At 34.0% G+C, this 24,617-nt stretch overlaps 2 protein-coding genes across 2 annotated transcripts; one reads left to right on the top strand and one right to left on the bottom strand.

Annotated features, from left to right (window-relative positions):
- Nucleotide 1: 1 nt before the first annotated feature.
- LOC120085779 (protein disulfide-isomerase 5-4-like) lies at nucleotides 2-15,170 on the bottom strand. Its single transcript, XM_039041963.2, has 15 exons — nucleotides 14,879-15,170; nucleotides 14,073-14,163; nucleotides 13,749-13,843; nucleotides 13,474-13,531; nucleotides 13,033-13,217; nucleotides 12,852-12,909; nucleotides 5,320-5,360; nucleotides 5,091-5,165; nucleotides 4,363-4,419; nucleotides 3,318-3,384; nucleotides 1,774-1,920; nucleotides 1,352-1,573; nucleotides 491-643; nucleotides 288-365; nucleotides 2-204 (listed from the first exon to the last, which is right to left on the bottom strand). The coding sequence occupies exons 1-15, from the start codon at nucleotides 14,917-14,919 to the stop codon at nucleotides 127-129; spliced, it is 1,446 nt and encodes a 481-aa protein (XP_038897891.1). The 5' UTR covers nucleotides 14,920-15,170; the 3' UTR covers nucleotides 2-126.
- A 4,421-nt stretch (nucleotides 15,171-19,591) lies between these two features.
- Nucleotides 19,592-23,365, top strand: ETFALPHA (electron transfer flavoprotein alpha). Its single transcript, XM_039041188.2, has 8 exons — nucleotides 19,592-20,012; nucleotides 20,097-20,279; nucleotides 20,580-20,791; nucleotides 21,213-21,376; nucleotides 21,647-21,805; nucleotides 22,124-22,176; nucleotides 22,610-22,750; nucleotides 23,041-23,365. The coding sequence occupies exons 1-8, from the start codon at nucleotides 19,917-19,919 to the stop codon at nucleotides 23,116-23,118; spliced, it is 1,086 nt and encodes a 361-aa protein (XP_038897116.1). The 5' UTR covers nucleotides 19,592-19,916; the 3' UTR covers nucleotides 23,119-23,365.
- Nucleotides 23,366-24,617: the final 1,252 nt, after the last annotated feature.

Raw genomic sequence — 24,617 nt, 5'->3', positions numbered from 1 at the left:
ATTTCAACAGAACACCACTTCTTTGCTTGTTTAATAAAGTGTATATATATATATATATAACTTAAGTTTCACAAGTCCTGAAAAAAAAGCGGCATGTGGTGAAAATTCCTGGTAAAACTATGACTATCAAAAATTTTTGCCTAGTTCAACTTTCTTCACGAGTCTAATAGTATTGTGCAGAAGTGCATCCAAAATTCCAGCCACCTGTAACAGAAAGGAACACCTATCAGACCATGCTGCTCATCAACAAGAGATGAGGAACGATAACAGATACGTGTAGTACTGACCGTAAAAACACCTCCAATTATGGCACACACATTTGTGATAAAATGTGAAAAGGACTTCTGGTTTTCTGTAATCACCACCTTTTGATACAAAGAAAAAGAATGAAGGATTAGGGGATAGCAAAATCACTAAGTACTACTTAACAAAATAATGCAGTAATTGGATTATAAATCAAAAGGCGAAAAATGTTTCAAATGTACAAAACCTGCATGGGAGAGAGCTCAAAATGGAATTTCGCAACGGGTATATGCAGACTCTGGGCCACACTGCTGTGAGCTGTGTATTCATACTCTTCAAGTAATTTACCAGATCTCCTTGTCAACACCTCTGTTTTAACTATTTGAAGATAATGCTCTATCTGCGAGGGCAAATACAAAAGATAAAACAGTATATTTATTGCACGTTCAGCAATATCCGTAGCATTCCAACTTGACAATGAAAGTTATATCATATTGTGAATATTTATGTGTTCAAAAGTGAACTCAAAATAAGGGTTTATATCTACAATAAGCTGAAATTTACCACACACACACACACACACACAACAAAAAAAAAAAAAAAAAAAAAAAAAAAAAAACCCTGAAATTTGCGAACTTATCTTCAAAAAAGTCTTTTGTTCCTTTCAAGCTGAAAATATATGTATTATAAGAACTGTAATAAAGTAAAGTTTGTTCCTTTTAATATCTCAAAGTATTTATGATCTAATCGATGTACCTTTTGAATTATAAAAATTTACTTCAAAGTAATTTTAGAATCAATAAAGGAAAAAATAACATAATGGAGAGGAGGTATTTGCTATCAACATAAAGGGACTAGTGAAAGCAAGTATGCTTTAGAAGCAACAGGTTAAAAGCTTTTCTCTGATCTCTCTTTAAGACGATGCAAAATAATTTAAATGAGGAGAAATTCAATCGTACAAAAGCAGTCAATATTTACTGTCTATAATTATAACAGTAATTGTTGACTTGACAAAAAAATGCTCATGATATGCATCACTGACTTAACCACATGCACATGATGAACACTACAACAGAAACTATTCAGCAGATCATATCCAAGAACTTACGGTAACATTTGCACCCAAGTCACGCTGATTAATGAATGACTGTCCGTTCAACCTGTCATGGCTTATACCAATGTATGGAATTATTTGTTTGGCATCCTTAAACGCCTTGGAGGAAATCTTCCTACCAAATGAAAGGTGGGATATTATGTGTGACATATTCATTTGAGATGCATCAAATGAATGAGATTCTGAACGAGCTGCAATTACAAGGCTTCCTGGGACCTGCAAAGCAGTTAACTTCAGCAACAAACTTCCAGAGTTTTAAGAACGCAGGGATTATTTAACCAATCAAATCAAAGTAACATGAATATCAAACATCAAGGGGACGAACTTGAAACATCTGGTTCCTATCAATTTAAATGTACATGCAAAAAGTTCCCAGATTTTTTTTTTTTTTTTTTTTTTTTCAGTAAGAATTTGACCTTTTTTACACGAACATATCCTTCAATCCGGCAGCCTCCTGCTGATGGAGCAGGCCTCTTAACATTTCCTGTTGCATTGTTAGATTTGTCCTCCAAAGCTAGCTTTTGTGATCCCGCTGGAAGAGGTGCAATCAAATCTTCCATTGTCTAAGAGGAACAATGTTCAAAGATCAGGTGGTGCCGTTGCCAGATTTATGTGCAATTAAATTTCAGCACAACTATAATTAGGAAAAAATACACTTTGGTCATGAGGTCAGAGATGATGGGGTACATTTGGGTCCTGGAAGTTTCAAACTCTACATTTTAGTCATTATCCTTGCCGTTAATACTTTTGGTCTATATCGTTAATTATCAGTTATATGGTGCTGATTGGATATATTTAAATTCTTCTGTAAGATGTGGCATAAACTGATGAATTTTATATATGTGTGTGTACATATATATATATAGAAACTGACCTACCTTTCATTGATATAATGAAAAAAGACTATTGCTAAAAAGATATAACCTTTAGAAATGAGTGGAAAAAAAAGGAAATTGAAGGCATAACAATACAAGTGAAGAACAAAGACAGAATTGAGATTAAGGAAAAATAAAGGCAATCTAATTAAGGCCTATGTTTTGAATAGAAAAGCCCCGAAATGTGTTAATGTGGCCAAAAAAATATGTTAATTATTATTTTAGCTAATATTAGAATATTTGGAAAAAGAAAAAAGAAAAAAGAAAAAAGAAAGGTTCATTTCTCCCTTCTTTCAATAGGTTCATTTCTCCCTTCTTTCAATCTCTCCTCCCTCTTTCCTCACCCACCCACACCACCCCACGATTCAACAGCTCCCACCCCCCTAAATCTAATAACTCAATACATACACTCATTCGACAGCTCCCACCCTTAACTCAAGTTTCATATTGAAGCTTAATATCTAAACTTGAGCTTCACCTGAAACTTATTTCAAATATGAGGGAGACAAAACAAAGGGGCCGAGTGAATCATCATTTTTTAGGTAGGTGGTATCGTGTTCAAATGTTCTTTGACGAGTTGCTAGAAAATGGAAAAGCATTTTTTGGTTAGTTGGTTGGAAAATTCCAGCTCAGAAAAAGGGAAGCTCGTGGAGTTTGGGGGCACTGGTGTGACGGTAAGGGATGAGAGAGAAAAAAGAGAAGGAAGTACAAAACTAGAAGAAAAAGAAGAGAGATAATTTTAGTTTTCTTTAATGTGTATACATTGAATGACATTAGCAATTTATTAAATTTATGCCCCATCAACTAAACAATAATAGTAAAGAAAGGTCCAGTCGGCTTTGTAGTTGGGCTTTTTGTTAACTACAATAATGGAAAGCTAACCATGGGGACCAAAAACGAAACGATCTAAAATATCGAGGGTTAAAATGTCAAGTTTGAAACTCAGAGATCAAAGATTCAAAAGTGCACTTTTCCCTTAATTATAAGCAAGTGTAAACATGCACTTTATTTTCATTATAAAATAAAAATGCAGCCAAAATTTGGAGCATGATGTAATAATACTTCAAAGTTGAATATTATATAACCTTAACCAGCGTGTCCGTATCTCGATCTCCATAGTAAGATTCATGGTCATGGTGTCCATGGTCATCCCTACAAAAAAATGTTGAATAATTTGAAATATGCAGCAGATTGAAACCCAGAAAAGAAGGGGCGTGGAGAAGCGGAGATGAAGATCATATAAGAACAAAAGGGATAAAAATCTCAGAATGAAACTATTTGCTCAAACTGGGGTAAACTACAACTTGAAGCTATTTTATTTGATTGGAGCCCCTTATTTTAGTTTGGCTCTTTTTGGCAGACTTTCTTTTTGTATGTCCCTTGTGCTATTTCATCTTTTTTTCTCAATAAAAGGTTGGTTTTTCATAATGTATACATGTGCGTGGGTGGGTGGGGATACAATTCTGACATTCTTTCATAATATTACCAAGGGATATTTCCAGTTTTCATGCAGGCCAACTAATTGAGTTTCTTATGAATTTATCGTTTCTGGAAGTCAATTTAAGATGACTAAAGATAATAATATTTGAATATCAAGAAAATGTGAGGAAGCACTAAAGAAATAATTTTATTATAAACCCATGTTGCACAAACAAATAACCTTTAAAAAAAAAGGCAATTTAAATTCATAATTCATCAATAACCTGCACCTCTACATATTTTATCAGAGATTTCGACATTTCGAACACAGAGAGAACCGAGTAATGATAATAAGCATGCCTAAAAATTTTACAATTTATGATCGTTTTTTTCATCGCCCAATTTATTATCATTTTCTTGTTTGTGCTTATTCCTAATCATTGCATGCTTACAGAAACCTCGAAGTCCTTGCAAACATACACATCCCCAAATTTTTTAAAGAAATAACAAATTTGTATCACAGAAACTAAACGATTCTGCAGCTATATTTGTATACAAATCAAACAACATGGACAAAAATTATAGACAAAGCAAATTGAATACCACCACCACCACAATGGATGAAAGAAAAATCAATGAGAACAAAATATACACACAAAATATGTCATAGGAACTGGATGGAAATAATTTATCAAGGAGCGCTTCATTTACCTTACATCACTTCCTTTCCGAAAAATGCGGATAGATGGATAACCTTGTATATGATGCCTGAATTTCCCATTGTGAAGCATGGTTAGCATTAAAGAAACTAATTTGGGCAAACCAAAGAATTAGAGTGGTGCCATAGAAGCTTAAAGAGAAAGGGCGAAAGGCAGTAGTATGGGGATATTATAAGAATTCCTTATATAAAAAAAGGGGGGGTATTATAAGAATCAAAGATATAAATCTTCCCAGCTTTCAAGAGATCTAAAAGAAGAATTGGTAGTATAGAGATCAAAATAGAATCACAATAATGATGGATACCAAATTCCTCTTCGGATGGGTAAACCAAACATTTTGACTATTTTGGATAGTAGCATATATACATACAGACAAGATCAACTTTCGGCTAAGAATAATGGGGCCTGCTACAAAGGCACTTCACGTACTCAGAAAAAAGACGATAAGAGCTAAGGAATAAAGTTAGTTAGAAAAGGAGGAGAGCCAAGGGGATAGTTGGTCTTTCTGTAATAAAGACAATTTGGTAAGGCCTATTGGGTAAGGTCCATATATAACAGTAACCCTGCATGGGGCAGGGTGTAAGTCATCTTTACACACTAAAATTCTCTGGGGAGGGATAGAACCAGGCCTCTCGAAATTCACAGAAACCAACGTAGTTAATTTTCTTTTCTTTATTTTATTCTATTAGATAGTGTCAAATCAATAAAACTCTCACTTACTTCCGACACAAATCACCTTCTTCCGTGCAATCAACCTTTGCCATAAGAATTCGTCCATCTAATTCTGGATCATATCTGGATAAACAGGTGTTTCATTAAAAAGAGGCAGCGGCGACTGAAGAAGGGTAATAAATGTTACTATGACAATAAAAAACTATCAAACTTTCTTATCTTTAATCAAATAAAATAATAATACTGATAAATAAATAAATAACCAAAAGCAGAGCACCTTTCTCTTATAGTTTTGGCAGCCTTCTCCCATGAAGGTTTCTGGAATATAATAGAACTGGTAAGAAAATGGAAAACAGTAATGTAATTTTCCAATGCTCGTGATGGAATCATGTGCCAAGACTAATTACTATACTGTCTGCACAATGGCCATATGCAGGACCAACTATAACTTATATTTTTGGGCCTAAGATGTGTACAATCCATGATAATTCTAGGTTTAGATAAAGGATGCAAGCCCAAGATTCAGCTTCCTAGCTTCATCTTAATCAAAATTTAATCAATATATCAGACTCCTAACATAACAATTATCAAAGAACATGATGAAACAGCATCTCCCATGCAAAAATGTATGAATTTATATCTTTCATAATAAACGATTTATTAAAGAGTAGGACTCGGAAAAAAAAAAAATGTTCTCCCCTCTCTCCTCCTTTTCTCTCTTCCCCCGCCTCCCCACTTCCGACCACCCCACCAGAACTCTCCATGCCCTCCCTAGCCCTCCTTCCTTCTGACCGTCTCTCCCACTCCTCTCCCTCTGCCCCCCTCCCTCTGCTCCTCTTCCAGCTCTTCCACTTCCCCTGATCTCCTTTCTTGCCCATTTTAACCCTTGCTGCTTCAAGTAAAAGGGAGTTTTTTGTGTAAAGACCTTTCGACTCCTTGATAGGAGTGCTTTCCAGTCATGGAGATTAAAAGCTGCAACATATTGGGTCATTTCTTTTGTATGTGGCAAGAGGGTCCAGGATTCATAGTGGAAGATTTGAAAAAAGGACGGTCCTTGTTCCTCTCTTTAGCAGCAGCCATTTGGCTAAAAGAAGTCTTCAGAAGACTTTTGTTTGCCTCAACGGTTGAGTTCTTTTTGTTAAAAGAAAGAGTAGATGAGAGTTTCATACATCTAACCAAATTCAGAGTCAAAGACCATTGGTTTGTAGAATGTGCAGTGCGACCTACCACAGGGGGAAGAAAGAATATTCATGTTCCTTATGGGGTTGGATGTTCAGGCTGGCAAGAGTTCAAGGAAATGATTGATGCCAGCATCCATATCTTCAAAGATAATTCAGCTCAGCAAGCCCCTCAAGTGAAGAGTTTCTCAGAAGTGGTGAAAGGTATGTTCTTTCAACCATATCTAAAGCCTTCAAAGTTTAAGAATGTTGCAGCTCAAAAATCCTGTAGTAAAGGTCAACTAAATCAAGAAAAGGGTTCTTATTGGATTCAAAAAGATCATGAAGTTCTCAAGGAAGATTTTAGTAGTTTATGGCTTATCTCAAGGCTTTTAGTCTTCAATGATTGGAAGGATATCTCGAAGGTATTGAGTGAGGCCTTTAAAACCGGTGTCACTATCAATCCTCTGTTTGCAGATAAAGCTTTAATCAAAGTCAACAATGGTGATTTGGCCACTTTGATATCAAATCCGGGTAAATGGCAATCGTTTGGTCCTTTTCACTTGCTGTTTGAAAAGTGGAATCCCAAAATACATGGAAGAGCCTCTGTGATGAAAGGTTTTGGTGGTTGGATTTCAATCAAGAATCTTCCACTGGATTTTTGGGGAAGAAAGACCTTTGAAGCCATACGTGCTTATTTTGGGGGTTTGGAATCAATTGCCTCAGAAACTCTTAACCTAACTAATTGTTTGGAAGCCAAAATTCAAGTTAGAAGAAACCTATGTGGATTTATGCCAGCCACAATCGAAATAAAGGATGCAATTCGTGGAAATTTTTTTCTAAATTTTGGAGATGTGGAATGTTTAGAAGTTCCTTCTAAGGAAGTGGGGAATTTATTATTTAAGGACTTCTCTAATCCTATTGACCTTGTTAGGTTAAATGATGTAATTAAAGATGGAGTTGATTTCAAAATGGATATTTCGGAGTGGAATTTCCTTGTCTCTTCACATTCCAAACCCACCTTTTCAAGGAACCCGAATCCGGTTCAAGAACCCCTACAAATAGATGAAATTTACACAGAGGAAGTCGAAAAGTCCCATTCCCCCCTTGCAAGGTGTTTATTTACAAAGAGTCCAACTACCCCTGCCTCCTCTACTGTCGAGGAAGTTGTACAGCCCACTGCAAGTGAAAAGTTTAGTGTGCAAGAAGTCGAAGAGTCATTGCACTTTAATGAAAAAGTTGAAAAGGTGCCTAGAGTCTTTAAGAAGAGAGAGAAGGGAGCCTTTAATGGGGTATCCAGCCCCTTGGCCAAGGAATTTGAGCAGTCACCTATTCAAAAAAATGAAAAGTCACAAGGAATTAAAGTTAATTGTTTTTCGAAGCAATCAGTAGCAATTTTATCAAGCAGCAAATGTGACCCTTCGTCTTCCAAGGCTGCTGCTCTGCTCCCCTGTTCCAGTCCGGGTAAGTCTCCCTCCCCTGTTTTCACTAAAAATCAGGCTCCTCTACTTCAGCCGGCCCCCGAGCTAGCCCCAAAAATCCATGCCTCCTCCTCGGCACTCTTCCTCCCTCCCTGCAGTAAGCAAGCGCCAAAGGCAAGCAAAACAGGGGCTAAACGTCAGCAAAAATTCAAGCATCCCCCTGCCTTTTTAAATCATTCCCTAATCATTTCATCAGAAGAAAGTTAGCCAAGGACTCATCCAAGAAACCAAGCTTTAAAGCCAAGTCAGTGGCAATTCACAACCCGGATTTATTAGAAGCCCAATGCACCCAAATTCAAGGACAGCCTCAATGCTTCAAGTCAGGCTCCCCTTCTCCTCTCCCTACTCTCTTTGAACACTCTGTTTTTTCATTACCTAATATAGAGTTTACATTCTTGAGAGGTTCCACAACCCATCCAGGGGAGTTCCCAGCAAATAAAGGGGAGGTCCTCATTGATTCTCCTTTCAGTGTGAGTAGTGGAGAAGAAGTTTGGACAAAATCAGTTGGTTTTTCAAAAGAAAAAAGTAAAAGGGACCCTATAGTTCAAGATTTGAACCCCCTGTTTCAGACAGAGGATGACACTATTTTAGAGGCTGTTAGTTCAATTTTTCCAGCCATTCCTTGTGATCTTCCAGCTCATTTAACCTCAATTGTCAAGGACTGCCATCTCATCCTCGATTAATGTTTAGAAGTTGAGGCTACAATCCTTGTTTTAAGTCTGAATCATGAGAATTGTGTCGCGGAATACTAGAGGCCTGAAAGATGTTAACAAAAGGTTAGCTCTCAAGCGTTTTCTAAAGAAAATTAACCCTACAATAGTTCTAATTCAAGAGTAGAAAAAAAGACAGCTTTGAAGTGAGTTTCATCAAAAGCTTGTGGAGTTCTAAAGATATTGGCTAGGAATTTGTGGAATCTTATGGTTATTCAGGTGGTTTATTGACTCTATGGGATAAGAATTTGATCTCGGTAGTTGAAACTTTGAAGGGGGTATTCGTTATCAGTAAAATGCATCACTGCTTGTAATAAGACTTGCTGGATCACTAATGTCTATGGACCAAATGATTACAAAGAGAGAAAATTCATGTGGCCAGAGCTTTTATCTCTTTCATTTTATTATGTAGAAGCATGGTGCATCGGGGGAGATTTTAATATCACAAGATGGGCACATGAAAAATATCCATTGGGCAGAAGCACTAAAGGAATGAGGAAGTTTAACAACTTTATAGACCAAGCCAATCTTTTGGAGATTCAGTTGGGAAATGGCAGCTTCACTTGGTCTAGGGAAGGAGCTTCTGCTTCAAGATCTCTCTTAGATCGATTTTTCATCACCAAAACGTGGGATGGGTTGTTTGAGAAGTCTAGAGCCAACAGACAAGTAAGATCCTTCTCGGATCACTTTCCAATTTTGCTAGAAGCAGGGTCATTCAGATGGGGTCCTTCCCCTTTTAGATTTTGTAACCGCTGGTTGTTTAATAAGGAGTGCGTCAAGATCATCGAATCAGTTTGGGCTAATAGCAACATTCAAGGGTGGGCTGGTTTTGCCCTTAATCAGAAATTGAAAGGTGTAAAGGCAGCAATAAAGGAGTGGTACTCTAAATTTCAGGAAGATCAAAGAAGCAAAGAAGAGGGGTTGTTAAAAGAAATTGAAAAATGGGATGCCCTTGCTGATTGCTCTATCCTTGATAACAGTGAATTGGCACTTAGATCCACTTTAAAGTCAAATTTAATGTCTCTCTACAGATTTGAGGAAATTAATTTAATTCAGAAAAGTAAGTTGAATTGGTTGAAGTTGGGAGATGAGAACACAAGGTTTTTCCATAAGTATTTAGCTGCAAAGAAGAGAAGACATTTCATTGCTGAATTAATAGATGATCAAGGGGTGCCAACAACTTCTTTTCAAGAGATTGAACATCTAATCCTGAATTTTTACAGCAACATATTCCTGAAGTCTCCAGATTTAAGGCATCTTCCATTAAACCTTGATTGGTCTTGTATCAATGCTACTCAGAACATAAGCCTACAAGCCAAGTTCTCTCCTGAAGAAATCAGGACTGCTGTAAGGAAACTAGGAAAATGTAAAGCACCAGGACCCGATGGCTTCACAGTGGAGTTTCTGCTGAAATTTTGGCAATTGATCAAGGATAATCTGCACTCCACCTTTGAAGATTTTTATAAGAATGGTAAGCTAAATGCATGCATAAAGGAAAATTTCATTTGTCTATTTCAAAAGAAGAAATTAGCAGTCAAAGTAAGTGATTTCAGGCCAATTAGCTTAACTACAGTGATATATAAGGTTGTTGCAAAGGTGCTGGCTGAAAGATTAAAATTGGTAATGCCTAGCATTATAGCCTCCTCCCAAAGTGCCTTTATTGAAGGAAGGCAAATTTTAGACCCCATCCTCATTGCTAACGAAGCTGTAGAAGAGTATAGAGTGAAAAAGAAGAAAGGATGGATCCTCAAACTTGATTTGGAGAAGGCCTTTGATCGTGTGGATTAGGATTTCCTTGAAAAGGTGTTGAAAAGTAAAAACTTTGATCAGAAATGGATTGATTGGATTCTGGGCTGTGTTAAAAATCCAATGTTTTTTGTATTCATCAACGGAAAACCAAGGGGAAGAGTGGCTGCCACTAGAGGCATTGGGCAAGGTGATCCCCTCTCACATTTCCTTTTCCTTCTAGTAAATGAAGTATTAAGTGCTTTGGTGACTAAGATCATTCAAGCCGGTCTATATGAAGGTTTTGTGGTTGGCAAAGATAAAATCCAAATCTCCATCCTTCAATTTGTGGATGATACGCTCTTGTTTTGTAAGTATGACAGCAGCATGCTTGCAAAACTAAAGCAAACGGTGGAGTTTTTCGAATGGTGCTCAAGGCAGAAGGTAAACTGGGATAAATCAGCCCTTTATGGTGTAAATGTGGATGATAAAGAGTTGCTTTCAATGGCTGCTGCATTAAATTGTAAGGCTGATCAGCTTCCAATCCTCTATCTTGGGCTGCCTCTTGGAGGGTACCCGAAGAAGCTGTCTTTTTGGCAACCAGTTTTGGATAACTTCCAAGCCAAATTGGATAAATGGAAGCGCTTCAATCTTTCTAGAGGGGGTAGAGTCACATTATGCAAGTCAGTTCTATCCAACCTCCCAACACACTTCATGTCTATATTTATATTGCCGGAAGGAGTTGCTTTGAAATTGGAGAGAATCACAAAAAATTTCTTTTGGGAAGGGCACAATGGCAGCAAGCTAAATCATTTGGTGAAGTGGGCTATGGTTCAACAACCATTGACAGATGGAGGTCTCGGCCTTGGTGGATTCAAACTTATGAACCAAGCCCTACTCGCTAAATGGGGCTGGAGGTTCTTCAAAGAAGAAGGCTCATTTTGGGGCAAGTTATCAGAAGCATCCATGGCACGAACCCTTTCAATTGGCATATGGCAGGTAAAAGGGGTAGAAGTCTAAGAAGCCCTTGGATTAGTATTTCTAAATCTTGGCTAAAAGTTGAATCGTTGGCCACTCTTAAGCTTGAAAATGGTAGAAGAATTGCTTTTTGGCTGGACCCTTGAGTGGGAGCGACTCCTTTCCATTCCTTGTTCCCAATTCTCTTCCGAACATCTTTCGGTTGCTGACCATTGGGACACCAATTTGGCAGCTTGGTCAATCACCTTCCGCCGATTGCTTAAAGATGATGAAATCGCCTCCTTTCAAGATTTGCTTGGGGTCATTGCAACAAGGAAAGTTGAAGAAGTTATTGATAGCAAGGTTTGGTCTATCTCAGCCTCGGATCTCTTTACGGTCAACTCACTTAGAACATACCTCTCCCACTCCTCCCCAATGGATAAATCGTTATTCTCGGCCCTATGGAAGACTTGCAGTCCAAGAAGAATTAATATTCTTGTCTGGATAATGCTTAGTGGACAGTTGAACGTAGCCTCGGTGTTGCAAAGTAAGATGGCAGCCAATAATATCTCTCCCTCAATTTGCCCTTTGTGTCTAAATTGGTCAGAAGACTCCCTCCACCTTTTCTTTCATTGTTCCTATTCAGCTTGGTGTTGGAATAAGTTGTTGTCCTTCTTCAATATCTCATGGGTTATGTGTAATGACTTTAAGGGCAACTTGCAGCAGCTGTTAGTTGGTATAAACCTTCACAAACCCAGCAATTTTCTATGGTTGAATGCAGTAAAGGCACTGCTGGTTGACCTTTGGTTTGAAAGAAATCAGAGGGTGTTCCATGATAAGGTGCTTGGATGTCAAAATCGGTTCGAATCAGCCCGTCAACTAGCTTCTTCTTGGTGTATCCTCTCCAAGCACTTTAATGCCTACAGTTTATCAGAGTTTAATCTTAATTGGAGGGTGTTTACCTCCCTCCCAAGTGTCGGGATTTAGCCTCTTCAGCATCCAGTGATTTTCTTAGTTTTTTCATTGTATTTTTCAGAATGTTCATTTAATTATTAGCCCCGTTGTTTGTCCTTTTGGGAATGTAAAGAAGCTATGCTTCTGTTTTAAGCTAGTCTTAGATAATTATAGGATATGATGAGGGCGCTAAGGGGGTGTCAACCTAGTTGAGATGCCCGGGTGCGCTAGCTGATCCGTTTTGGCTTTCAGTTGTTATTTAGCTCATTGTATAATCCTCTTGTACTTTGGGCTTTTGCTCGATATTCTCTTTAATTAATGAATTGTTTCCGTTTCAAAAAAAAGAGTAGGACTCGGAGAAAAAACCGAACGTTCTTTGAGAAGTGATGTTAAGACAGAAAGTGCTAGAAGTTTTTAGACAAGAAACAATTACATTAACAGTTATGAAATGGTCAAAGAACAAGGAATCCAACCCTTGTCCAAATGACAACTAATAAATGTTTTTTGTTCTGTAGAGCAATGTTTCATCTATGATCGATAATATATAAGTAATTCTTAAGTAATTAGTTTACAGAAAACAATTTAAGACTCTATTTTGATTAATTCACCATACAGATTCTTAGTTTAGCAGGAAACGGGCAGCTTGAACAATTAGGATGAAAGAGAATCCATATACATAACAAAAAATTAAAATTCAAAGAAAAATCAAGTACTCAAAAAACTTTCACAAATGAATATTAATATCCACCTGCAAATAACTTTAGGGATCTCTGCTATACACATATACTTTATATACAAAAGCACAAACAACAGAATCAAGCTTACCAGCCTATTACTCCAGTAACACCAAGGGGCATAAAAATTAACCACCAAAATAGGATGCCTGCAGAATTTTAATTTGAAATGTATCATAAGAATTGCATTGATCATAATGATAAACCAGTTAAAATTAAGAACTGAAACTCAAAAAGTAAAGAATTAAGCCCCTGATATTGATAATGCTTACTGATTAGCATATCTATCAAAGTTCCGAGCATTCAACACGGCAGAACCTTCTTTGGTTTCTTCATCTACTTCATCCCCATGCTTAATCAAATTTGATAGTGGTCCTGAGTGAAACTCAGATCCAGTGGACCGCAAATTTGAATCTATAGAAAATTTACGGATTGTTTTCGTAATATTCAACCTATTCTGTAGAGGAGGAAAATATTTAGCCTACTGTAAGCCAATGAAGTTCAGAAGGAATCAATACACGCTCAGTTATTATGTGCAGAAACAAGTGATGATGTTATTTGAACAAACATAAATTTAACTTGTTTCGTATTAATTTCTGGTGGTGTGGGGGCACCTAGGCCACTCAATTGTTGTATTACTATTGTTCAGCCATATTTACAAACTTGTTTTTGCATAGGTAAACGACTGAAGACATTGAAGGATAAAAACTTACCGTTCCTAACACATCATGCACATCTACAGCAGCAAATTCGCATGAGAGTGCAGGGAAACTACAATCAGAGAAATAAAGAAGGAAGATGAGTGAGAAATTAGTCAATCAACGACTTTATTTTATTTTATTTTTGGTTGGTAGAGAACATGTGGATCAATATTCTTTTCCTTTTTTTCCCTTGGCGCAACCTGCATTGGAGGGTCAATATTCTTTTCCATGAAAACCAATTTCATTAAGGACTTTCGTAACATGTTATATAAAGAAACATACAGTACCTGATATTAAAGTCCATCCGTAAGAAGTCACCATCAGTACTGTTGTCAACAATTACAGACGTAGATGTGCTAACACTCAAATAATTACTCAATTCCTGGAATACAAAATTAAAGATCAAGACCAACAAAAACATATAGAGGAAAATAAAAAGGATAATATAAAATTGAACAAGCATAAATAAGGAACATGGCTTAACCCCATATTAACTACAAGAAATGCAAGCAAGTTGAGCTGATTGTCTTAGATTAGGCGGAACAGTAACCCAGCTTCATGCACAATTAGTTGATTTTGAATATTTAATTAAAAAGATAAAAACAAAGTACCATTCCAAATAAAAACACCATGGACAGAGCTGCTACTATTGATAATCCTGCACCAGATAATGTTGCCTCCGTTAAATCTCTTGGTATTTTCCTGCACATAAAGAAATATTTCAACGTGTGCAAAACCATATCTGTACTAGAAAACTGGAAATCCTATAGGAATGCAATTCAACTAGGTAATAATCTTTCTACTTGTCCCAGGAATATTACATCCCACTACGCATGTTTAGCTAATTTTATCTGTAGCCTAGAATTGTCAAGGTGCAGAACTACATTTGCAATCAATTCAAGCCTCTTAATCTAGTGCAAATCAACTACGGCTAAATGCATAACATCATTCAAGCCAGAATCAAATTCCAAACGAATGCCATATCCCTTCCAAATAAGCGGTTAGGTTAGATATCATTTTGATCTGCAAACAACCAGCTCTATGAAAATTACAACCCCAGGAACAAAAAAGGTGAATGTAGATCATTTGACCAAAAAAAAAAAAACCAAGGCCATCAGAACCTCAAACAAAACCACCATTCAGCCACCTCGCCCTCCCAATTAAATCATAAACAAACATGCCAGAAAAACACAAAAATCCCACACAGTCGATTTACATATACCACCACCAACGCTAATCACAACATTCTGACAAAAGACCCGAAGATAACCAGCAACATTTCAAACAAGAAGCGTAAAGAAAACATAATAAATAAAGAGAAGCGTGGCACTGCATGAAATATCGCGTCAGTGGGTGCACTGAGAAACAGAGACCTGGTGGAATTGCGAAATGCAAAAGAGAGAGAGATCTATCTGACCTGTAGAAATCTACAGATTTGAGCTTCGTGGAGGAAATCATGGCTGCGAAATCCACTCCACAGGCTCAATCTCGAATGAAAAATGTAGAGATGGAGCGAGAAGAAGAAGAAGAAGGTGGAGGAATTTGCGTCGGTTTGGTAAAGAGAGAAGTATCCCGTCTCTGACGAAGGCGTTTCTCTACGACGTCAGTTGGCTCGCTCCGAGTACACACCAAAACCAAATTATGGAATTTTATGTTTTATTTGGGAGATGTTGGCTTAACTAGTGAGAAAAATACTCGGATGCATCTCCGTATTTAAAATATCGATCACGAAAATATCTAAAGTCTTAATTTTACAAATTTTTTTATAAAAATATAAAATTATAAAAAATAATAAATAAATTTAAATTAGTTATAAACGTTTTATTGCATCAAATAAGAATATTAAATTTTATTATTTTGTGTAAATAGTTTTCTTTATTTTTTTATTTTTCTATTCATTCAGAAACTATCAATGATAGAAACCAATAGAAGTTTATCATTGATACTATCGATAATGAAAACATATATAAGTCTATCACCGATAGATGTTAATAAAAGTTTGTCAGTGATAAAAACTGATAGAAGTCTATTATTGACAGAGACTGATAGAAGTTTATTAGTATTTATAAGTGATAAAAACTGATAGAAATCTATCGTTGATACTATAATGATTGAAATTGATAAAATCTATCACTGATAGAAGCTGGTAGAAGTTTATCAGTGTTTTTTTTTTTTTTGTTATTTCTGTAAATAGTTTGACATTTTTTCAATCGGTGAAAAATTCTCTAAGTAAACATGTTTATTATTTATATTATATATTTATTGTTTGCATTTTAATGTTTATTTTTTGTGTTTTGTGTATTTTTCTATGAATATAAATATCAATTCACTACTCATGTCGATATCGAACCTATAGAAATGTAGAAAAATCGATACGTCGATGGAAATTTAATATTATGATCTCATTTAATAATTTTTTTAAAAAAATATTTATCTTTATACAACCTACTAAATCAAGTTGTTCGATCATAATTTGTCACATGATAAATTATCTTTACTTATTTTTCAAAATATTTTAATTCAGTTTTTTTGTGAATGATATAAGTGAGATGCATAAAACATGTGCATAGGGATGCACCCGAATATTGCATGTATGTTTGTCAAGATGTTTGAGATTCAAATCTTTTGAAAATTATTAAAATATCAAATTAAATATTTTGAATAAAACGTTATATTCGTCTCCATACTTTAGAATTTCTTCAATTTCTAATCTATGTACTTAATAATTAATTTTAAATTTTTAGTAACTACAACTAGTTTATTATTGATTTTTTTTCAATACTCTTTATCATCTATTCGTATTACCATTATAAATTTTGGAAATATATTTACACGTTGTATTTTCTTACATGAAATTATTATTATTATTTAATCAATTTCAATAAAAATTAATTTTGATAGATTAAGTTTGAGATATATTGAAAATATAAAGATTAAAATTGAATGTTGAAAATTTTTTCAAAAGGGACATTTTAGCTATTAAAATTTGGAAAATGATTCAAATGAACCATAACTTTTACTTTAACTCGATACAATGATGATTGGACCATTATTTTTTGGGACAGGGTGGCTGACATATGGTAAGCTCTTTTCTTAGTTTTATGAAAATTAAGGTGAGTTTAACTTTTAAAATTAAATTAGTTATTAAAAATATTGTGATGTTAATTAAATTATGTTCAGTTTGATTTCATTTTTATTAATTGATTTGTTAAAAATAAATATTATGATTTTTTTTTATTTATATAGATACTGATGTGGCATTTGTGTTTTAAACGGGTTTATTTTATATTTGTAAATATCTTTAGAATAGTTGTGCTGTTTTATAATAATAAACAAAAATATTTTATTTTTTGTTCCTTATAAAAGGATACATACAAGTTTTAAAAATAATTATCAAATGGCTTCTTGGTATTTTTAGAAAATTGGAAACAAAAAACTAGTATGGTAACATGTTTATTTTATTATTTGTACTCAAATACATTTATAATAGTTGTGCTGTCTTATAATAATAATAATAGAAATAGAAATATTTGAATTTTCTTTTTATAAAAGCATGCATACAAGTTTTTCTTTTTTTAAAAAAAATTATCAAATGACTTATTGGTTTTTTTTTTTTTATAAAATTGAAAACGAAAAATTGTTAGCATATTAGTTTTCATTTGAAATCTTATCTAGTTAAAAAAATAAAAAAAATAAAAAAAAAACATGTTTTATAAGTAAATGAAAGATTGAATGGACTAAGACGATTAAGTTTATCAAAGCATTATCAAATTAGATGAACTATTTATAAGAATTTATCAAACTATATAGATAAAATTCTAACTTTTAAAATCATAAATACTAAATTAAAACCTTACGTGAAATATAGGGTCAATTTGTAATTTAACTTATTTATTTTTTAACGTGTTTCACATTCAATTAGTGTTCGACTTTGATTTAAGTTATTTTTTTTGCAAAACCTAAGCTTTCTACTCTATGTGAAAATAAATATTTAATTTATGCCATCTATGAAAATGCCTTCCATTTTCTTCCCTTTCCGCTTAACATCCAAATAAATAAATTTAGTTACATTCTTTTTTAATAGAAAAAATGTCTCAAATATGATAAATAATTTAAAGTCATAAAATTTTAATGGTGGTAACCCATTGTTATTTTGCAAATATAGCAACATGATTATGATTTTTGCAAATATGACATTTAAAAAAATTCTCACACCCTATAATAGGCATGTTTGCACAATTTATTTATACCATTTTATATTAGTGATATAATGAGTAATGGTCACTAATAGACTAATATATGTGTACCAACGATAGATGTACATCACTGATAAACACATATTAATGTATATCAACATCTATCGACGAAGACATATCAATATATAATAGATGTCAATTTATGATAGATGCCTATAACCGAAATAGATGTATCATTAATAAATTGATAGATGCATGGAGTCGATACATTGTAAGAGGAAGAAGTTTAAAATGCTCGTATCAAAGCTATTTTGGTATTTTACATATGTGGGTATGCACTTTTTTAGTTTATATTTTAAGCATGCTTGCAAATTCATATTGATGTTCCTATATTTGTAACTAATTAAACTAATTTTGCCATTTATCCAAGCACCCTTTTAAAATCATCACCCAAGTTTCAAATAACAGGATTTAATATCATTTCTTCGAACGTTTGTTATTCTAAACATAGTAATGGATATGTTGAAACCATTTACATTATACCATATTATAAAAAAATGTCCTTCAATTTTAGTTTTTATCCCCAATTTTTTTTTTTAAAAAAATTACCTTAAACTTTAAACTTGTTTCACGTCAATTTTTCATTTAATAAATATGAAAATGTGACATAGTGAAGACTTGTATAATAGTGGTACATATGGCAAAATAAAAAAGTTTTAATTACGTCTATGAACTTTATGATGTATTCCTATCCTACCTTAACATTGCAAATAACCATTAATTTTTTTTTAGAACAACAGTTTTATTAGCTTATTTGCGATGAAAATATTGTATATGTAGTGGTAAATCTAAAAAGAAGTCAAGGAGTCTTAGATACATGAAGTAAATAATAATAGTAGACCCCAACATTAAATCTTTTGGAATAATTATAAATAACAGGGGAAAATAGAGTAAATATTGAAAAACGAACATCGAACAATTGGGTTGAGGGACAAGTATCTTGCTCTCTTTAGGAAGATTCAAGCATTTTGTAGCGTGTATTGTATCTTTTTATAACAACTATTGATCCAACATATATTATCTGACTTATCTCCTATAAGATAAAGCAATTCAACTGAAATACTATGTAGCTCAACCCACTATACACCAAAAGGTCGAGCTCGAAGCTCCCCAACGAAAAATATTTTTCTTTTGACTAATTGCACTTAAAGATTAATGAGCGAAAAATAAGAGAGAAAGATTATCTTAAATATTTATTAGTGTTGTTATTGTGTCTTGTGGGAATGGCAAGAGAGCTATAAGATCCAAATTTAATATGTAATAAATAACATTTTCTTTAACCAATTTTCAAGTACATTTTTTAACCTAACTAAAAAATGACTCTCTATTTAGCTTAAATAAAACTCCAAAATCAAGAAAGTTAAATATTTTAAAATATGTAACAACAATTTTATTGTTCAATTTTTATGTATATGATTGATATGTTGAATAAAAAAAATATGTATAATACATATCGAACAAAAATTTAAGACATATATCTCATTCAATCTAATTGTTTGTATCATTATAAATACTTAAACTAGATATTATTAAGCAAGTTTGATCAATGATTTAAATAAAAAAAATCATTAATTACTAACAAACAATATTTTAACAAAGTTGATATAGTTATTTTTGGAACTGATTCTCAACTAATCAGCTAAACAAAAATCACCTACAAACTGACTTTTTCCAAATCAAAATGGTTTTAAACTTTTGTAAAATCAATTTTATTTCACTTCTAAACATAACAGAGTATGTTTGGAAGTATTTTTAGAAATAATGATATTAATAAAATTGATTTATTAACAAGTATCATTTTATTCTGGCATGTGATGTTGTTTTTGAGTTTGATATGCTCGAGTTATCTAGATTAGATATTTTCTATTTCGAATGGGGATCTTGATTGTTGTTAGGTAATTGCTCAACAAACTATTTTTGAAGAAAAATAAAAATAATAGCCAAATCGGATAAACTCTATCGCTAAAAAAAGAGAAAATTAGGGAATTTTTTAATCCAAATAAAAATTTAATTGCTCACATGTCAACGCGCCAACCGAAGCTTAGGCGTTTTAAACGCGCCGTTTCAATTGCTGGAGCAGTGCCGTATTCTTCTTTCACACCTCCATTGAAGGCATAATCTCCGCCGTCGCCTCCGCCGCCTCCGCCCTGTCTCCACCGCCGTCTCCCGCAGTTTCAGAGAGAGAGAAGACCTATCAACATGATCAGGCGAACAGTATTCACTGTTTTGAAGAGATCGATTCTTCCATCGTCTTCGTCGCCTCTACTTCCTCTCTTCTCCTCCGCTTGTCGATTTGTATGCTCCTTTCTCGCTTGGCATTTGCCTTTTGTCATTATTCATTTCTCTCGAAAATTTTCGAAAATTGTTCTGGAATTGCAGGCTAGCACGTTGGTTTTGGCGGAACACGATGGCGGTTCCATCAATGCCGCTTCCGTTAGTGCTATAGCGGCTGCTGGTTCTTTGAGCAAAGATAATTCGATTTCTGTCCTGTTGGCTGGCTCAGGACCTTCGCTTCAGGAAGCTGCTGAACATGCTGCCTCTTGTCACCCATCTATTTCTCAGGTATGATACTTTAGTCTCTATCTATGACCTTTTACATGGAAGATTTGATTGCCGAACAAGTTTCCTTCGGATGTTCTTTTGTTTTTTAATGCATTGCCGCGTAAAACTAGTGCAAATACCAGGAATTGTATAGTGATTGTTGGTTTGTTCTATTTTGATTCAAAGATTGGATGTTATAAGCTCTTTCGTATGGCATCTTTTTAGAACCAAGAAAGAGTAATTAGAGTGATCCAGTGTTCTTAGGATAATTTCTATTCGTGATTCCCTTGTTACTGATATCAGAAGTTAAATGCTATTTAGGTGCTTGTTGCTGATTCGGATAAATTTTCATATCCCTTGGCTGAACCTTGGGCTCAACTAGTCCAATTGGTTCAACAGAATAATGGGTATTCTCATGTAATTGCGGCTTCAGGTTCCTTTGGGAAAAACATTCTTCCACGCGCTGCCGCTCTTTTAGATGTTTCTCCAGTTACTGATGTCGTTGCTATATCTGAATCTCGCCAATTTGTGAGGTTTATCCTGTTTTTTAGCCCTAAATCCTTGACTACAGTGACAAATATGCAACTCTTTGAACTGTTTTGTGTACTCAATCCTGACAAATGTATTTCTCACTAATTTAACCTTTTCTGTATACGTAGAAAAATATACTTTGCAGATGTTCATCTTACTGCTGATGTTGATTATGGTGCAGAAATTCATTTACTTGGAGAAATACTTTTACTATACTCGTTTTTCAACATTCCAATTTCCATGTTTTGTTATCTTTTCTGAACCACAGTTTGCATTTTATATGACAATTTTGGTTTGTGATTATGATGTACCACGATAATTGTCCATGTCCTTTTTTAGTTGAGCACATTCTTAATTGATATACAATAGTTCTTTTTCTAAAGAATAAGGAAGACTGACAATACAATTTGGAACTCATAATAGGCCCATATATGCTGGCAATGCGCTTTGTACGGTCAGATACACAGGGGGTGACCCTTGTATGTTGACCATAAGATCTACATCGTTCCCAGTGACCTCAAAATCAGTTGAGTCGGCATCAATTAAATCCCCTATATCTCAGGTTGATCTCTCAACGTTTGGTGGAGGTAAGCCTGCAACCTACTTTTCTACCTCAAAGAATTCTCTTCACTCTGGAAAAAGAAAGCCAGAATAAATACATCATGAAAGTGGATGCTTCTGCTTATTTGATTACCCCTAAGAGTAGTTTTGATGATTGTTCCATCCTATGATCCTATTATGGAAACACTCTCCATAGTACTTCTCTAGATCATTTTTTGTTTTGTTATATTAGTTCAGAGGCCTGCCAAACGATTTAGGCATGCAATTAGGTTTAATTAGCAATGTCAATCTTTCAGATTCTATTGGAAAATCTAGATATGTAAAGCAAACGTCTCAGGAAGCAGAACGTCCTGATCTTGCGAATGCACGTGTTGTTGTCACTGGAGGACGTGGTTTGAAAAGTGCTGAGAACTTCAAAATGATTGAGAAACTTGCAGAGAAGCTTGGTGCTGCAGGTAGATTCAGTTTGAATGTTTGAATTGAATTTCAAATTATTTTTCTTTCTGCATCATCAATTATTACAAATTTTCTCTGTTTACAAAATATTGATTGTCAAATTTCCTAAAATATCATGGCATTTGGGGGCATACGCAGCCTGTTAATAATGAGAACAGGAAACATTAGATCTCAAAACTCTTAGCATAGAACACTGTTTTCTATTCATTCTACTGTATCAAAGTAATCAATTTTGTCAATCACGAATAAGAACATGTTGTTTTCTTCATTCTCTAATCTTATACGCTAATCTGTTTCTTATTCTCTTATTTATTTAGTTGGTGCCACACGTGCTGCTGTTGATGCTGGATTTGTTCCCAATGACCTTCAGGTAACGTCTCTAAATGCTTTTCCTTCCAAGTTGAGAGTATTATCTAACTTTTATAATTGTAGTTTACCTAATCAAATTAAAAGCCGACACTGAAGTTACTAAGTTAAGCCTTTCATTGGAATTTGACTGTGTAGGGAAGGTGAACTTCTAGAATCCCCCGCCCATCAGAAATTCAAAGAGAGAAATTAAAAAAAAAAAGAGAAGAAGAAAAAAGAACAGAGAACTATAATCAAAATTTTTGTCCCATATCCCATTCATTCTCTCTTGTCCCTTTATTTATTATTATTTTTTTGGGAAACATACTTGATATGTGCACAAATATTTCATACTGAGTGGCATAACATATAGACTATGTTGATTTTTTATTTTTTATTTTCTTTTCTTGAATGCAAATTTCTTCCATGAACCTAGTTAAAAGTTTTCTGTTTCTCAGGTTGGACAAACTGGTAAAATTGTAGCACCAGAACTATATATGGCTTTTGGTGTATCAGGAGCCATTCAACATTTGGCAGGGATCAGAGATTCTAAGGTTATTGTGGCTGTGAATAAAGATGCAGATGCACCAATATTTAAGGTCAGCTTCCCCCCACACTCACCCACCTCCGAAAAAGAAAAATCACCTTCAGTTTTATGCCTATCTTGATCATATTTGAAAGTGATTCTGAAATAGATAAATTCAGTTTTGTCATGTTCTTAATCATTAAGAAAAATCAATTTTGATATCATTTAAAATCCTGATTAAAAACATATTTCAAAGTAATTTTAAACACGACTAAAGTGATTTTAACTATTTTGATATCACTCCCAAGTTTATTCATCCTTATATTTTGTATAAATGTATGTGAGATTGGTCCTAATATGCAGGTTGCTGACTATGGACTCGTTGGCGATCTTTTTGAGATTATACCGGAGTTGCTTGAAAAGCTACCTGAAAGTAAGTAACCTTATCACTAACTAAATAGTGCTGGAATGAGTTCAAAGGTGTAGAAATGGTATCCCATTATCTGAATCTTTGGGTCATTTATATAATAAAAAAGGATGTCATTTGAGAAAATCAAACCCCCCACCAAAAAATCTTTAAATCAAGCATGTAAATAGTCTTCAAAGGCAATAAAAATATACATCTATCCAAATTTATGGCTGTAGCCTGTATTGTGTTTTTCAATAGAAAAGTTCACATTTGAATCTAGAGGCTGCATAAATTGTGAATGTGATGTGAAAGAATGATTGACTTGGTGTATTATATGATCCCCTTGCAAATGTCATTCATTTTTACTTGTTAGAAAACTGTGTATTGAGCCCTATAGACACTAATTTAAATATATATAATCTTTTTTTTATTTTTAATCTTCCCAAATAGAAAATGTCAAATTATTTATAGAAATAATAATACAAAAAAGAAAAATACAGATAGACATTGATAGACTTCTATTAGCCACTATCAGTCTTTATCAAAGAAGATTAAAATTTTGCTATTTTGTGTAAATAGTTTTCATTATTTTTCTATTTTTGACATTTTTTTCCCATATCACTTCTTTGTTTTGTTATTTATCTTTTTTAGATTGTTTTTAGAATCCAAGCAAAAATTTGAAAATTAAAAAAATAGTTCTTAAAAATCTATTTTTGTTTGTGAGATTTGGCTAAGAATTCAAGTGTTTCTTCAAAAAGTGTGAAATTATAAGTAAATAGATGGTAAGGTGACAAGCCTAATTTTTTTAAAAAAAGAAAAAGAAAACGAAAAAGAAAAAGAAAAAAAAAAATATATATATATATATTTATATATATGAAGCTATTTTTTTTTAGTATTCAAATTTTGGCTTAGTTTTTTAACCATTGGTAAAAAATAGATAACAACGGAAGAAATTTGAAGGTGTAAATAGTTTCTATAGGCTTAATTTTCAAAAAACAAAAATAAAAAATCAATATCTCGTTTGGTAATCATTTGGTTTTTGGTTTTTGTTTTTGAAAATTAAGCATATTTCATCCAAAACCAAGCACATGAAATTAAGCTTCCAAATCATTCACCTAATTTACTCCCAAAATACTACATAGGAAATCTCCTTGATTAGGGTGAACATTAGATGAAAACATCATAGTTGATTTGCTAAATTTACGCGTTTGGGCATCGAGCATGGGCGAGTGACTGAGGCATGAGTATGGGCAAGGTGACTGCAACCTTCGTGCCTAGTTAGGCACTGTTGCCCATATAGTGGGCATGTTGTGTGAGATAGCTCACCGATAGCCCAACTCCTCACGTGCCTTCTTCAACCTTTGACCAACTGCTTGCTTCTTCAACACTTAATTTTCAGACATTACTTTTAGTACTCAAAATACCAATTTCAACCATTCTAATTCAAATTTTCTTCCCATAAACCTCTGAAATAATCTTTATATTTACTTACCTCAAAATTGAAGCTTCTAATTCCCCCTAATTAACTCAA

Source organism: Benincasa hispida, chromosome 9 (genome assembly GCF_027475165.1).
Source record: "Benincasa hispida cultivar pf3 chromosome 9, pf3_genome.v1.1, whole genome shotgun sequence".
NCBI classification, from domain to species: Eukaryota; Viridiplantae; Streptophyta; class Magnoliopsida; order Cucurbitales; family Cucurbitaceae; genus Benincasa; species Benincasa hispida.
Note: the sequence above shows the minus strand (reverse complement) of the source record. Positions and strands in the feature narration are given on the sequence as shown.

Excerpts from the sequence above, each read along its gene's own strand:
- LOC120085779 (XM_039041963.2), bottom strand. The coding sequence starts at position 14,919 with ATGATTTCCTCCACGAAGCTCAAATCTGTAGATTTCTACAG. Across the intron at positions 13,844-14,072 it reads TGGTGTTTTTATTTGGAATG|GAATTGAGTAATTATTTGAG; the intron begins GTACTTTGTTTT and ends TTTGTATTCCAG. Across the intron at positions 13,532-13,748 it reads CGGATGGACTTTAATATCAG|TTTCCCTGCACTCTCATGCG; the intron begins GTACTGTATGTT and ends CTCTGATTGTAG.
- ETFALPHA (XM_039041188.2), top strand. The coding sequence starts at position 19,917 with ATGATCAGGCGAACAGTATTCACTGTTTTGAAGAGATCGATTCTTCCA. Across the intron at positions 21,806-22,123 it reads AGAGAAGCTTGGTGCTGCAG|TTGGTGCCACACGTGCTGCT; the intron begins GTAGATTCAGTT and ends TTATTTATTTAG. Across the intron at positions 22,751-23,040 it reads CAGATGCACCAATATTTAAG|GTTGCTGACTATGGACTCGT; the intron begins GTCAGCTTCCCC and ends CCTAATATGCAG.